This window comes from Haliotis cracherodii, unplaced genomic scaffold (genome assembly GCF_022045235.1).
Source record: "Haliotis cracherodii isolate W230 unplaced genomic scaffold, xgHalCrac1.p SCAF_2, whole genome shotgun sequence".
In the NCBI taxonomy this organism is placed as follows: domain Eukaryota; kingdom Metazoa; phylum Mollusca; class Gastropoda; order Lepetellida; family Haliotidae; genus Haliotis; species Haliotis cracherodii.
This window is the reverse complement of record NW_027266275.1, coordinates 63,188,153-63,201,954: the sequence shown is the minus strand read 5'-3', so window position 1 is coordinate 63,201,954 and position 13,802 is coordinate 63,188,153. Positions and strand designations below refer to the sequence as shown.

At 42.5% G+C, this 13,802-nt stretch overlaps 1 protein-coding gene across 1 annotated transcript in view; it reads left to right on the top strand.

Moving 5' to 3' along the window:
* The window catches only part of LOC139469393 (proto-oncogene tyrosine-protein kinase receptor Ret-like), a 91,333-nt gene that overhangs the window by 56,588 nt on the left and 20,943 nt on the right, over positions 1-13,802 (top strand). The window contains exons 9-14 of the mRNA XM_071251557.1: positions 2,702-2,914; positions 3,302-3,460; positions 3,895-4,196; positions 7,338-7,482; positions 8,102-8,209; positions 9,677-9,894. Of these exons, the coding sequence (XP_071107658.1) occupies positions 2,702-2,914; positions 3,302-3,460; positions 3,895-4,196; positions 7,338-7,482; positions 8,102-8,209; positions 9,677-9,894 (1,145 nt within the window). The remainder of the gene's footprint in view (positions 1-2,701; positions 2,915-3,301; positions 3,461-3,894; positions 4,197-7,337; positions 7,483-8,101; positions 8,210-9,676; positions 9,895-13,802) is intronic.

Genomic DNA, 13,802 nt, shown 5'->3' with positions numbered 1-13,802 from the left:
CTGGAATATTGCTAAAAGCGGCGTTAAGCCAAATTCAATCACAATCACTTTAACTGGGTACCCATCACTTGACAATCCAGAGTCGTTTAAAAGAACTATTGATGTAAAACAGAAAGTCCCTCTAAAAGGTATATTTTCAAAGCTATTCACAATTTTCAATTACGAGTAAAAATTACCAGATATTTTACCATTACCTTTTGTCCAGAATACAAATACAATTCTAGGCAGAATCTAAGAAGACATTTTGAAATATTTTGGTTAAAAGCAGTCACTTCAGACCCAGTAACGACAACAGTACACAAACAACCTTCAAAGAAAAGGTGAAGGGTTTGTAGGTGTGTGGTTTTCGAAGTCATAATATCAATATTGGCACTTGCCCTTAAGTATAAATAGATGTAGTTGTAGCCAGACGACTTCCTTGTGGGACCACCCTCCGTTGACACCGATAACAGCTTGTTTGGAATGGACGTTTATCGGTTGTGCGGGTTCAAGGCCCTGTTATAAATCTTAGCAAATTGACATGTGGTGATACCTGATTTTTGACGTGATGTGTGATGTGCAGTGATGTGTCATCACTGATTTTCGGTGGTCGATTCATATGGTTTTCACTGCTGTTTTCCCTTTTGCACCAAGCATAATCGGTTTCGTCGGATGTCGATACTTGTTGTTGTTCTCTGGCTTTGACGTTTTATATTTGTAAAATATGCACGTACATGATCGTTGTTCAATTACGGTAACGGTTTACTTCCAGACAGGAACCCGTCGTACAGTTGGAGTGGCACTCGTACATAATGGATTTTGAATGGCCTGAATTAACTCGCTAGGAATGTCACTTGGCTCGTGCCTAGTTGTTCTAGGACCATTTAAGGCCATTTAACGATATGTGCCTCAGAATGGCATAAATTTAGAAAATATGAATTGGCTTTGAATGAATGAGATCCTGACTGAAAAGTATGAGAAATATCTATAAACGTTTTCAGAAAACAATTTTGAATATTTAATTTCGGATTTGAATTATTCAGTTGATAAAGTACTCTGTGTACGCTTACGATCATTTGTTGATTCGTGATCGGCGAAAAGCTAGCTGCTAGTAATAATTACAATACTTAATCCTCTTAAACATACACTTCCTACTTTAACCCGATACTTTATTTATTTTGATATGTAAAGAGGGATACGTATCCGTAGACAAGGGCATGTGAAACGGAAAGATGTCATTACCACACAGGAAGCTAGGAAGCCATGAAAACGGTAGACATTGACCATCCTGAGCAATGTGATTAGGATAAAAATATCTGCATCATACTTTCTATGACCAAATAATGTTTATCTATTAAAAAATACAATCTCCTGTTCTCTTGTACTTTTTGATTCCTTGCTTTCGTTCGTCCAATGGTATTACTGTTAACACATATTATCTTCACATATTGTTAACTTAATCCAAGCAATGTTACGGCTTACCCTGCATATACGTTCAAAATTGCTTTTGTGTAGCTTTTGATTGATAGATACGGGCGCAATACATGTTAATGATATACTTGATGTTCTGAGAAAGTATATGATACATAGCAATTGTTGCATGAATAGCTGTGTTGTGACCAGTTGTCCAGCCAGATCCTATACCAAGTAAACGACAGAGCTGACTCGTCAATATATTCACATTGCCCTGTTCGATGTGCGCTGAATGATTGTAGGACGCTTCGTATTGCAACATTTGTCATGAAATATTATTTGCAATCCCTCAGTTAGGAAATAAACGACGTGTGAATCAAACACTTCAGGGAGAATCAACCAGGGACTGCACTACGTTTCACTGTACAATAAACAACTACCACTCGTAGTGTATTTCTCATATAAGACGTCAACATTTTGTACAGCCTCTTTAAGGATGTAAATAAAATGTACAAGGTTTAAAAATATTTACCCGTACTTAATTAATGATGACTCCCTGAATACAATCTGACCTCGACATTGTCGTACATGTCCCTTTTATGAAAAGGGGGTTTAGGTCTGGTATTTCTCGGGTATTCTCACAATTTTCACGTCGATTTTTTGTATTGTTTTCTCCGAACACCGATTGTCATATCTCTCCCATTCTTTAATCCGATCGTTCGATCGCTGCGTTCATCTGCCTTGCCCAGCAACATCCACGAGGAACAACTCACGAGACGCCTCCCTCCCTTCAATTTACGACGTCCTCAAGTTACGAGCCCATATTCGAATCTCCATAAATGACAGAACAAATGATTTGTCGTTACGTAAACCACGCCCTGTTCTTAATTGTTCTTTGCGATTTATCGCGGAGCTGTCTTATATTGGTCTTTATATACCGCAGCGTATCAAAGAAATAAATAACAGGGAGAAGTAACTCGATCAAACGGCAAATTGGTATCAACCATCCATCGAATGTAAAGGTCGGGTCAAAATATAGGTGGCTAGCGGACAAATAGATCCCATGACTGTCAAGGAAATACCATTGAAGTAATTATTTTGAATCCCTACATGGCCTTCAGACATCAAAATGAATATCTGATTGATGAAAGATGTTTTCAGATCCTTCTCCCTGTCTGTTTCCAGGTGAAAGATGTTTCCTGTTTCTTCTTCGTGTTTGTTTCCAGATGAAGGATGGTTTCAATTTCTTTTCTTTATATGGTTTCCAGATGAAGGATGTTCTCAGTTCAATGTCCTTTTTTGTTTCCAGATGAAGGGTGTTCCCAGTATATGAATATGTCATCGTGTGAGAACAGCTGCGGACTTGGGACTGCAGACAGACGGTGCAGGTGGCGACCTGGCTACACGAACATGAGCAGGCTGTACTCCACTTGTACCTTCCTCTGGAGGACGTGTCCAGACAGAGTCTGTGACGAGCTGGAACAGTTGAATGCCTATCTCTGTCCGCAGGACTGCACTAACGGTACATGAGCGGTTTTGTTGTGACACACTAGTGCCATACTTTAAACAAATCAAATCAGTTTGTTTTCGACAACAATGGAAAGATACAAAAGAGTTCTTAAAACTGGATCTTCCCTGTCAAATGTATTTGTTTGCTGTTTAACATCACACTCAGCAATATTTCAGCTATGTAACGGTGGTCTGTAAATAATACGGTGTTTGTCGTTGAGGAGATAAAATAAGGGCTGGTCGCCTTGGGGTCAATATACCGTGTCGATGATCACACGCACGCACGCACGCACGCACGCACGCACGCACGCACACACACACACACACCAAAACCAATGCAATGACCCTTATCGATCTTTCGAAAAACAGCCCAAGTATTTAACAAACAATTATTTTACAGAATCAATCATAGGCGAGACCCGTCCGACCACAGGGCGTGGCATTGGAATGGCTAAGGGCCCGTGTTGGTGTGACGGGAGACCGGTGAAGTGTCATTGTATGGGGGACTTGCGACTGGGCGTCACCCACACCGAGAGGGTCACTCACGTTGCTGGTACAGGTATATATGTCAATAGTCAAAACATATGGTGTCCACAAGTGTTCAAGTGTTGACCCGATTTAATCGGAAAATTCGTAGAAACAATAGCACCAATAATGATGACACAGTAGTAGTGAAACAATGAATTTAAAGTAAACATGTTTTTTTCCACTCATATCTATTAAAAATCATGTAAATATCAACATCGTATTCAGATGGATTGGCTTCATTTTGTGACCTCCTGTGGAAACGGCGTTGATCTCATCATGGGACGATTTACCGAATTTTAATTATGTATTAAAGAAACACGCTACTATATAACTTTGCTACCAGCGCTATATGAATGCGTCCTGTTATTACAAATGTTTAATGTATATGATAATAAAGGTAATCGAAAGGTAATAATCAAATTTTCAAATGGGCAACACTTTTAGAGCTACTGATGTACTTTACAGTTGCCGAACAACGAGCAGACGACACCGATTCCTGCGGCAATATGTGCAAGGCATCTGTTGCTGCTTCCGTTGTCTGTGTAGTGGCTGTCGTTGTCGTCAGTGTTGTCATTTGGCTGGTTTGGCGTCGACGTAGAAGTCGTCGTTCACAGGTCCTGAAACATGTCGGCAGCATTGTATCAATGACGGCGTTGCCGTCTGACTACCTGGAGGACCGAGAGCCAAGGACGTCGTACCACACTAACCCCTCTCCGCAATGGTCGCCTAAAGTCACCACAGTGCCTCCTGTCAGTAATGATCTTCGCGTAAGTGACTCTCACATAACAAACACGTCTTTGTGAAGGTCAGTAATGATCTTCGCGTAAGTGACTCTCACATAACAAACACGTCTTTGTGAAGATTTTCAAATGTTCAGTTGCCTCATCTGATTTCTACAATATGTTCCCGAGTTTTGAACAAATGACTTGCCTTTGCATGTGTTTGTGATGGGTGCCACCGGTAGGGGAGGATATCATGATATCATCACTATTTGATACTAAACTGAAGTACAAAAGAAAGTACACACCCCTAAAATATAATATATTACGCATATGGTTGAAAAAGTTGTTACATTTTTGGCGCTATCGTAATGTAATGAACAAAACCATTGAGAGCATATCGCAGAAACGTAACCTTGACATTATGATAGGCAACAAAAGCACACATAGTGAAAATGGCAATTTTCTCCATTTGCACGTGCAATGTGCGTAGAAACAGTATAAAAGGCAGTGGATTCTATCGTTCATTACACATTCAACGAAAAAAACACAAGACAAATGCCACGTTTAACAGCAGCGGAGCGAGAGAGAGCCGTGGGAATGTCCCAAGTGGGGGCGTCGAACAGTCACATCGCAAGGACCCTTGGCTGCATCAGGCAAACCATTATTAGACTCCTTCGTCGTGTCAACCAGACTGGTCAGACATCCGACCGCCCAAGAAGAGGAAGACCGAGAGTGACGACCCCTGCAGAAGACCGGTACATACGCACATTACACCTGCGCAACAGGTTCCTCACCATGGCCTCAACAGCGTCGACAGCGTTAGGTCATGAGACGACTACGAGCTGCCGGTATCCGGGCTTATCGACCATTCCGTGGGATGACCTTGACCGCTCAACACCGTATCAGCCGTCTTCGCTGGGCAAGAAGAGTCATACGCTGGCAACGTCGTGACTGGTCACGAGTCCTCTTTACCGATGAAAGTCGATTCAACCTCTACCATGCTGACGGTAGAGTGAGAGTCTACCGACGTAGAGGCGAGCGACTGGCTGGAGCATGTGTCCAACAAGTTCATCCTTTTGGCGGAGGCAGCGTTATGGTTTGGGGAGGCTTTTGCGGCGAACAGAAGACGGATTTGGTCATTCTCCACCAGACCCTGACAGCCCAGAGGTACAGGGACCAAGTGTTACAGCCGGTGGTGATCCCCTTCATGCAGAGGCAAAGGCAGGGGTTTCTTTTTCAGCAAGATAACGCCCGACCACACACCGCTAGACTCACTATGGACTTCCTGAACCGTCAGAACATTCAGCTTTTGCCTTGGCCGTCACGCTCTGGACTTGTCATCCATTGAACACCTGTGGGACCATCTCGGTAGACAGTTGCGACGACGTGCACAGCCACCAACCACCATACCACAGCTGGAACAGGCTCTGCGAGAAGAGTGGCAGCGGATCCCTTATTACGTCATCCGACGGTTGACCTTTTCCATGAGAAGGCGTGTCCTGGCTTGCATTAACTCAAATGGGGGTCATACGAGGTACTGAGACCACTCGCATGGCCTTCATACCTGGGACTGTCATCATTTCTACAAGTGTGATTTTTGATGAGTGACCGCCTATGGACGTTATTGTTAACTGAAAAGTTTTATGTGGCCACAAATCTTTAAATCCATTCTAAACATGTTTGAAAATGACTCAACAATGACATTAAACATTACAATCACAATAAAGTTTGCCCTGTCTTCTTTTACTGTCAGAATAGTGGGGTGTGTACTTTCTTTTGTACTTCAGTTTATTTCATAACCGCATGCTTATTATAATAGTCGGAATCGTGCAATTGACAAAGATTTCTTATGATTGGATATGGAAAGGGTTTTGTGGCTTTATGTACGATACATTTATTCCTTTTAGGTAGGCCTGTAAATATTTTATGGTGAAATGAAAAGCCCACCATTATTACTATCAACGTCCCATCTGAGATTAAGCAAACACAAATCTCTCCGTATAGACTAATCTCTCAGTATTCTGGAATATGTTTATGATCGGTGCCACCGGTGGGGCAGGATACGCTCACCTCTCCGCGAACATCACTATTTGATAGTGATTTATAGACACATACTTAGGACACAGTTGGATACGTACCATGATCTCTGCTTTTAGCAGAGATTTGTTATTACATTAAACTACGGTTATAAAAAAACTCAAAGAGACCACTGATTTTAGTTCGATATCACCGTAGTTCGTTATAAGCATACATACAGCATACCGGGACCAAATCTATGTTCGTTATATCCGTCAGTTCGTTATGAACGTGTTCGTTATAAACGTATTTTACTGTATTATGGAAAGGGTCGTTTAGCTTTTATTTAATACACAAGAGCATTATATGACTAATATAGGAACCTGGTCATAACGGAGTTGTATAAGAGTTGGTTAAAAGTACAGTAAACTACGGTTATAACGAACTCAAAGGGACCACTGATTTTGGCTCGATATAACCGTAATTCGTTATAAAGATATATACAGCATTTATACAGTAAATGGCCGGTATATCCGTCTTTCAATGTGGTTACAGTTACAACACCTCAGACTGTAACTTTGGCTGCAGAGCTGTCATATTTTTCGATGACACTCACTGTGTCATTGTACCCTGCCCTAAAAGATAAAATGCAAATGTTATAGCACTATATATTTTATCATAAAATGTCCATTTTTTCATGACCCTCCAAAATATGTGCATTTTTTTGTATGGCCCTTCTCTATAGATTGTCATATTGTTTTGTAACCCTCTCCTGATTCCCTCTGACCCATCCCACCTTATAATAAATGACCCCTCCCTTGGGCCTGGTCGAAGCAAGCGCCATTCCCGTGCTCCCGGGCCTCAAAAAAGTGATCAATGCAGGACCTGCACCACTTCTGGCGTTCCTCCAACATCACTTTGTCACAGTGGCGGTCGAATAGCCTAGTGGTTAAAGCGTTCGCTCGTCACGCCGAAGACCCGGGTTCGATTCCCGACATGGGTACAATGTGTGAAGCCCATTTCTGTTGTCCCCCGCCGTGATATTGCTGGAATACTGCTAAAAGCGGCGTAAAACCTTCCTCACTCACTCACTAATTTGTCGCATGGTTGTGACCATCTTTAAAACCTACCCACTCACTCACTCATGAAACACCTGCTTGCCCTGTACAGGTCGACAAGTGGGAGTTCCCTCGGGAACACCTTCACCTGGAGCAGACCCTTGGGGAGGGGGAGTTCGGACAGGTGGTCCAGGCCATGGCGTGGGCCATCTACGGGGATGACAAATACGCCACAGTTGCTGTCAAGATGTTAAAAAGTGAGTTTGATTTGACATACAGTGTAGTTAACACAGCACGGGTGCAAACAGGAATTATTATTTTTTTGAAATAACATGATAAGAATTCATGACGAAATATTGATGTTATATACTTCGCGTTGACTATTCCCAGCTCCAACTCGCTGAAACTGTAAAAGGCAACTATGCTTCTAAGAGGCGTCTAGCGGGATCGGGTGGTCAGGCTCGCTGACTTGGTTGATGCATGTCATCGATCCCAATTGCGCGGATCGATGCTCATGATGTCAAACACTGGATTGTGTGGTCCAGACTCGATTATGTACAGACCGCCGTCATATAGCTGCAATATTGCTGAGTGCGGCGTTAAACAACAAGCAAACAGTTAAACTCGCTGAAACTGAATATAAAACGCTGAAAGGTTATGTATTAGAGTTTCGGCATCTTGTGTAACGTCCAACTCTTGCTCCAGCGGGTGGAGGTGGTGTAGCTTAGTGGTTAAAGCATTCCCTTGTCACTCTGAACACCCGGGTTCGATTCCCACATGGGTACAATGTGTGAAGCCCATGTCTGGTGTCCCCCGCCGTGATATTGCTGGAATATTGCTAAAAGCGGCGTAAAACAATACCCACTCTTTCCACAGCGGATGCCACAGGAGCAGAGTACCAGGACTTGTGGTCGGAACTGAATCTCCTGAAGGAGGTGAACCACCCTAACGTGATCCGTCTGCTGGGAGCATGCACACAGAATGGTAAGTACGTCCTTTGTCGACTGTCTGCGTCATCCTAGATGCTACAGACGTTTACCACTTCGGTGAAACTCACGAGCACGGGTATGGTGCTGACAAACCTAGAAACATAATCGGGGCGAACCGGGATTCGAACCCACAATCATAGGTTTCTGGTGTGCCCAAGGGACGCAACTCTGCACAGCGAATCGCGGCGCCTTAGACGACTGGGCCACCCGTGCCCCCTACTCCTTCTGAAGCAGTATTAAGACTATCTGATGGGCATTCTAGAATTTGGAGAGAAAACATACAACTTTATGGATAACAGCTTCTGGTTTATTGCATTTAACGACGTTTCGTACACCGTTATCATCTCCACCACAGCTTGATAGTGTACGAATCTACATCGAAACCTCTTACTACAATAAACCAGAAGTTGTTATCCTCGAGTTTGTGTTACGATGTGAAAGGTAGCTATAGTTAATTGATATTACCTCAAAATTCGTCGAAATAATATCAGTTAACTATAGCTGCCTTTCACATCTTAACACAAACGATATTACCTCAAAATTCGTCGGGACCCGTGAAGATTCCGTGATAGAGTAGGTCTTCAGCAACCCATGCTTGCCGTAAAAGGCGACTATGCTTGTCGTAAAAGGCGATTAACGGGATCGGGTGGTCAGGCTCGCTGACTTGGTTATTGCATGTCATCGATCCCAATTGCGTGGATCGATGCTCATGATATTAATCACTGGATTGTCTGGTCCAGACTCGATTATTTACAGACCGCCGTCATATGGCTGGATATTGCTGAGTGCGGCGTAAAACAACAAACCAACCAACCAAAATTCGTGGCTATTTGCTGTTGGAAATACATGTAATTAGACCCTAGAACAAGTACTAATGCATGGCCAGTTGTATGCATGTATTGACAGTTGCCGAGAACTGTTAACGGGTCGTTAGCTTTGCCCCGAATTTCTGCTAATGGTTCAAGTGGTGTCTTGTCGTACCGAAACGACCCATGGTGTCATCAGTAATTTTCAGTGATCCATTCATATGATTTTTTACCTCTATTTTGACATGTACGCCCCGTGTAATCTGTTTCGGCTTAACAGGAGTCCACTGCATTGACGTTTAAAATTTACCAACTATGGTTACACTATGTGACATCCACCAGTTTCTTTTGTCCCCGGAACCGTGAAGATCCGGGGTAGAATAGGTCTTCAGCAACCCATGCTTGCAGTAAAACGCGACCATGCTTGTCGTAAGAGGCGACAAAAGGGATCGGGTGGTCAGGCTCGCTGACTTGGTTGATGCATGTCATCGTATCCCAATTGCGTGGATCGATGCTAATGAGGACAATCACTGGATTGTCTGGTCCAGACTCGTTTATTTACAAACCGCGGAATCATCTTTATTCATATCGACCCATACCATATGAATTTTTATAGTTTGAGTACAAAAAGGCCATTGGGATGATTTCTTTTTCAGGTCCGTTTTACGTGATTGTTGAGTACTGTAAACATGGATGCTTGAAAAGCTATTTACGAAGTGCACGATTTAAAGACCGGAAGAGCTGGGACGAAAAGCAAAAATCCGTGAATGCCGAAACTGTCCGGAATGAGACGACAGTTGTGCTTGCAATTCGCGATCTACTTTCCTTTTCATGGCAGGTCGCCAAAGGCATGGAGTACCTGTCCAACATGAAAGTGAGATTTTTACCTTGTTGTTATTGAGATGGCGATATAAAGTATTTAGTATTCATCGGCATGTGTGTGGATTTAACATCATAACCACGGAAGTCGACCATAAACAATTGATTCCGTGTGTGTGATAAATATGCAAGAAAGTGAGATTTTTACCTTGCTCAATACTGGATTGCCTTGTTATTGAGATGGCGATATATAGTATTTAGTATTCATTGTTGCATAGATTAATGTGAATGAATCAAACAGATATGTATATGTTTTTGTTACTATTTTGTGAGATCAAACTTGCAAACTGTTTGTAAGCTGCAAGAACGCTATTTCATAGAAATACATTTAAACTTTTTACATTAAACGTACATGAATATATGGCCAGTTTACAACTGTTGTCAACAGTTGTGGCATGTGATTGGAGTGAATGAGTGAGTTTGATTTTACGCCGCCTTTAGCAATATTCCAGCAGTATCACGGCTGTGGACACCAGAAATGGTCTTCACATATTGTACCCATGTCGGGAATCGAACCCGGGTCTTCGGCGTGACGAGCAAACGCTTTAACCACTAGGTTACCCAACCATCCTGGCATGAGATTGGATGTGAGATGGGGCGTGGGTATGTGGCAGGATGTGACATGGGGCATGTACATATGAGTGTCTGTAAGTCGGTGTAAGATCATTATGGGTTGTGGGCGTATGTGTCTGTAAGAGGGGATGTGAGTGGGTGTGAGATGGTATGTGGGCGTGTCTAATTGTGAGATGGGGCGTTGGTGTGACATGGGGCGTGGACGTGTGTGGTGTATGAGATTGAGCATATGTGTATGTGAGAAGGGGCATGGGCATGTCTCTGTGTGTGAGTGAGTGAGATGGGCCGTAGGCGTGTGTCAGTGTGCGATGGAGCATCGGCTTGTGTGTGGGTCTCACATCATAACCACGGAAGTCGACCATAAACAGTTGATTCCGTGTGTGTGATAAATATGCAAGAACGATAGAAGCGTTCGTACAATATACTGCTTCGTCATCTCTTTAACAGTTTATGAACAGTTGATGAGGTTGAAAGGATGTTCCACATGGTGTATCTTCAGCATCTGATGGGTAACCTTGATGAGAAATGTAACCTGCATGCAATACTAGGCATATTACCAGCTGTGATGAGTTATACATGCTGCCTGGCGACCCACCGTAATACCATAGTAATAACCAAAGCAAATAAGTACGGAAGCGTAGTAGGGCCAAGGTGAATTTTTTTTGTCTAAGTATCTCCTACGTAGGACTTATAATCTTCTACGTAGGACTTCCTATCTCCTACGTAGGACTTACTATCCCTTACGTAGGACTTAGTATGGCCTACGTAGGACTTCCTTTCTCCTACTAAGTCCTACGTAAGGGATAGTAAGTCCTACGTAGAGGATAGTAAGTCCTTCGTAGGAGACACTAAGTCCTAGGTAGGAGATAGTAGGTCCTACGTAGGAGATAATAAGTCCTACGTAGGAGATACTTAGACAACAAAAAAATGTCACCGTGGCCCTACTACGCTTCAATAAATAAGTACGTTGGCCCTTGTATTCAATGCAATGTTTCTCAATATCAATTTCATAGCTCATGTAGAGAGGTGATAAACTCCCCCCAAGACACGATAATAGCAGATCTCGGATTCATTATCTCCGCGTTCTGCAGTGTTTTACCTGAAGCCTAATGCATAAAACAAACCCATGGGTGTTTTAATGTTACTGTGTACGCTTTGAAAGAGCACCTTTAAATAATTTTACTCGCTTCTACAGTCAGTTACTTATAACATAAAGCTTTTGATAGGCATTTAGAAGTTGGGAGTACATGAATACTTGACACTCTTTATGGATAGCGACTTCTTTTATTCTTTGTGTAAACATCATGATATAGATATAGAACTCTATGCACTTACAAAGCATTCGCCTGATGAAGGAGCAAGAATAAGCTCTGAAACTTCGCATAAAGAATAGCAGAAGTTGCTATCCATAATAAGTGTTTTGTATTTAATTATAACATATCTAGTTTGTCCTTCTTGACACATTAACAACAGAAGCGTTTCTTTCTTTTTCAATTCTTCTTCCTCTACCCTTACCTCTTCTCCACATTGATTACTCCTATTCAAATCTCAAGAAACGATACACCCAATTTGATGGTGACCAGAAAAGAAAGACACAAGACAATTAATGAGTGAGTGAGTGCGTATGGTTTAACGCCGCATTTAGCAATATTCCAGCAATATCACGGCGGGGAACACCAGAAATGCGCTTCACACATTGTACCCATGTCGGGAATCGAACCCGGGTCTTCGGCGTGACGACCAAACGCTTTAACCACTAGGCTACCCGACCGCCCCTACAAAATTAATAGTTACTCGATGCCGGTAATGTATTTTATACGGGTATCATCATAGTTATGGTTTGGACCTGAAGGTTGCAGTGTTTCGGAGACAGTTTTCAGCCTAGTAACGTTTTGATAACGTTTGTTATGTTTTGGCCAAATCAAATTCTGCCGCTTGCATTCTCTTTAAATGATTATATATGAATGGGGTTTCGTTATCCATTGAACATTCGACTCTTCCCGCCTCTTTTGTATTCCGACAAGAATAGGTCAACAGCACACAATGAATATTGTAATAGCATAATAAACAGATCTGGTGCTGTGTGACCTGAACGATTTTGTGCCAACGTACTCCGATGCCACTGGTTTATTTGGCACTTACTTCCGAAAGGCAAGAGCGTCCACTAGCCTATAGCTATTTATCAAAGTCTAGTTTTCACCCGGGCCACACCAAGCCCGCTTTCCTGTGCTAAATATGACTGGACTACAGCACATATCGATAGTCCAATCAGATAAGGGCGGTCGGGTAGCCTAGTGGTTAAAGCGTTCGCTCGTCACGCCGAAGACCCGGGTTCGATTCCCGACATGGGTACAATGTGTGAAGCCCATTTCTGGTGTCCCCCGCCGTGATATTGCTGGAATATTGCTAAAAGCGGCGTAAAACCGTACTCACTCACTCCAATCAGATAACGTTTCATAAAATCAACATCCAGGCTCCGAAAACATTGCCGCTGCCATATATCGTGTCGAATTTGCACTGAAGTTATTTCAACAATTAAGCGAAGACAAGTATTTTTTAAGTCTTTCCAAGTTTTAAATCAATTCGCCCAAGTACTGTGTTTTTAAGCGGTACGATAATAAGAACAGTCAATAAACACAAGTGGTAGACAGTCGTATGAAAGTGATTTACCGCTGCCTGTCCTTGTTGACACAAATATTTCTTCTCCATCTTTGAAGCCCCTCAACGATTTCCATTCTTTGTCCGTCAGGGGTGAAATCGTGAATGTTTTCGTTATCTGGCCGTCGTCTATGACAGTCGCCATCTTTGTGAAGCCATACAGAGATCTGATTGGGTATCGCGTTTTTATTACAAGGGGCACAACTTGTAATCTACGCGAGGTGGCGCCACGATCGAGCCAATAACAGTGACTTTGATGCGGCAAGGGTAGAAACTAGGCTTTGATATAGGCTAGTGGACACGCTTGCCTCGGGAAGATGATTGGTTACAGTCTCGATCATTGACAGGCCGCGGTCACTCTACTCTCAGGCCAGTAGATAGTTTACGGATATATTTCTCAAAACTTTTGATCGGTGGTCGAAATTAAAATAAAAATAAAAATTAAAATTGCTTTTCAATTGTGGATTTGTAAGAATATATGATCGGTAGGAAGGAAATGAATACAATTTCAACTTTTCTACTTTCTTTTGTGAAATATAACAGGAATATTAAACATTTTACACCGTTTATATTGGACCAAACCACACACTGTTTAGTGACCTAGTGAAGCTACAAATAGTATTTTATCGAACCGTCATGGGTCGCTGTACATTTACCTCTTCCCTCAGGCAG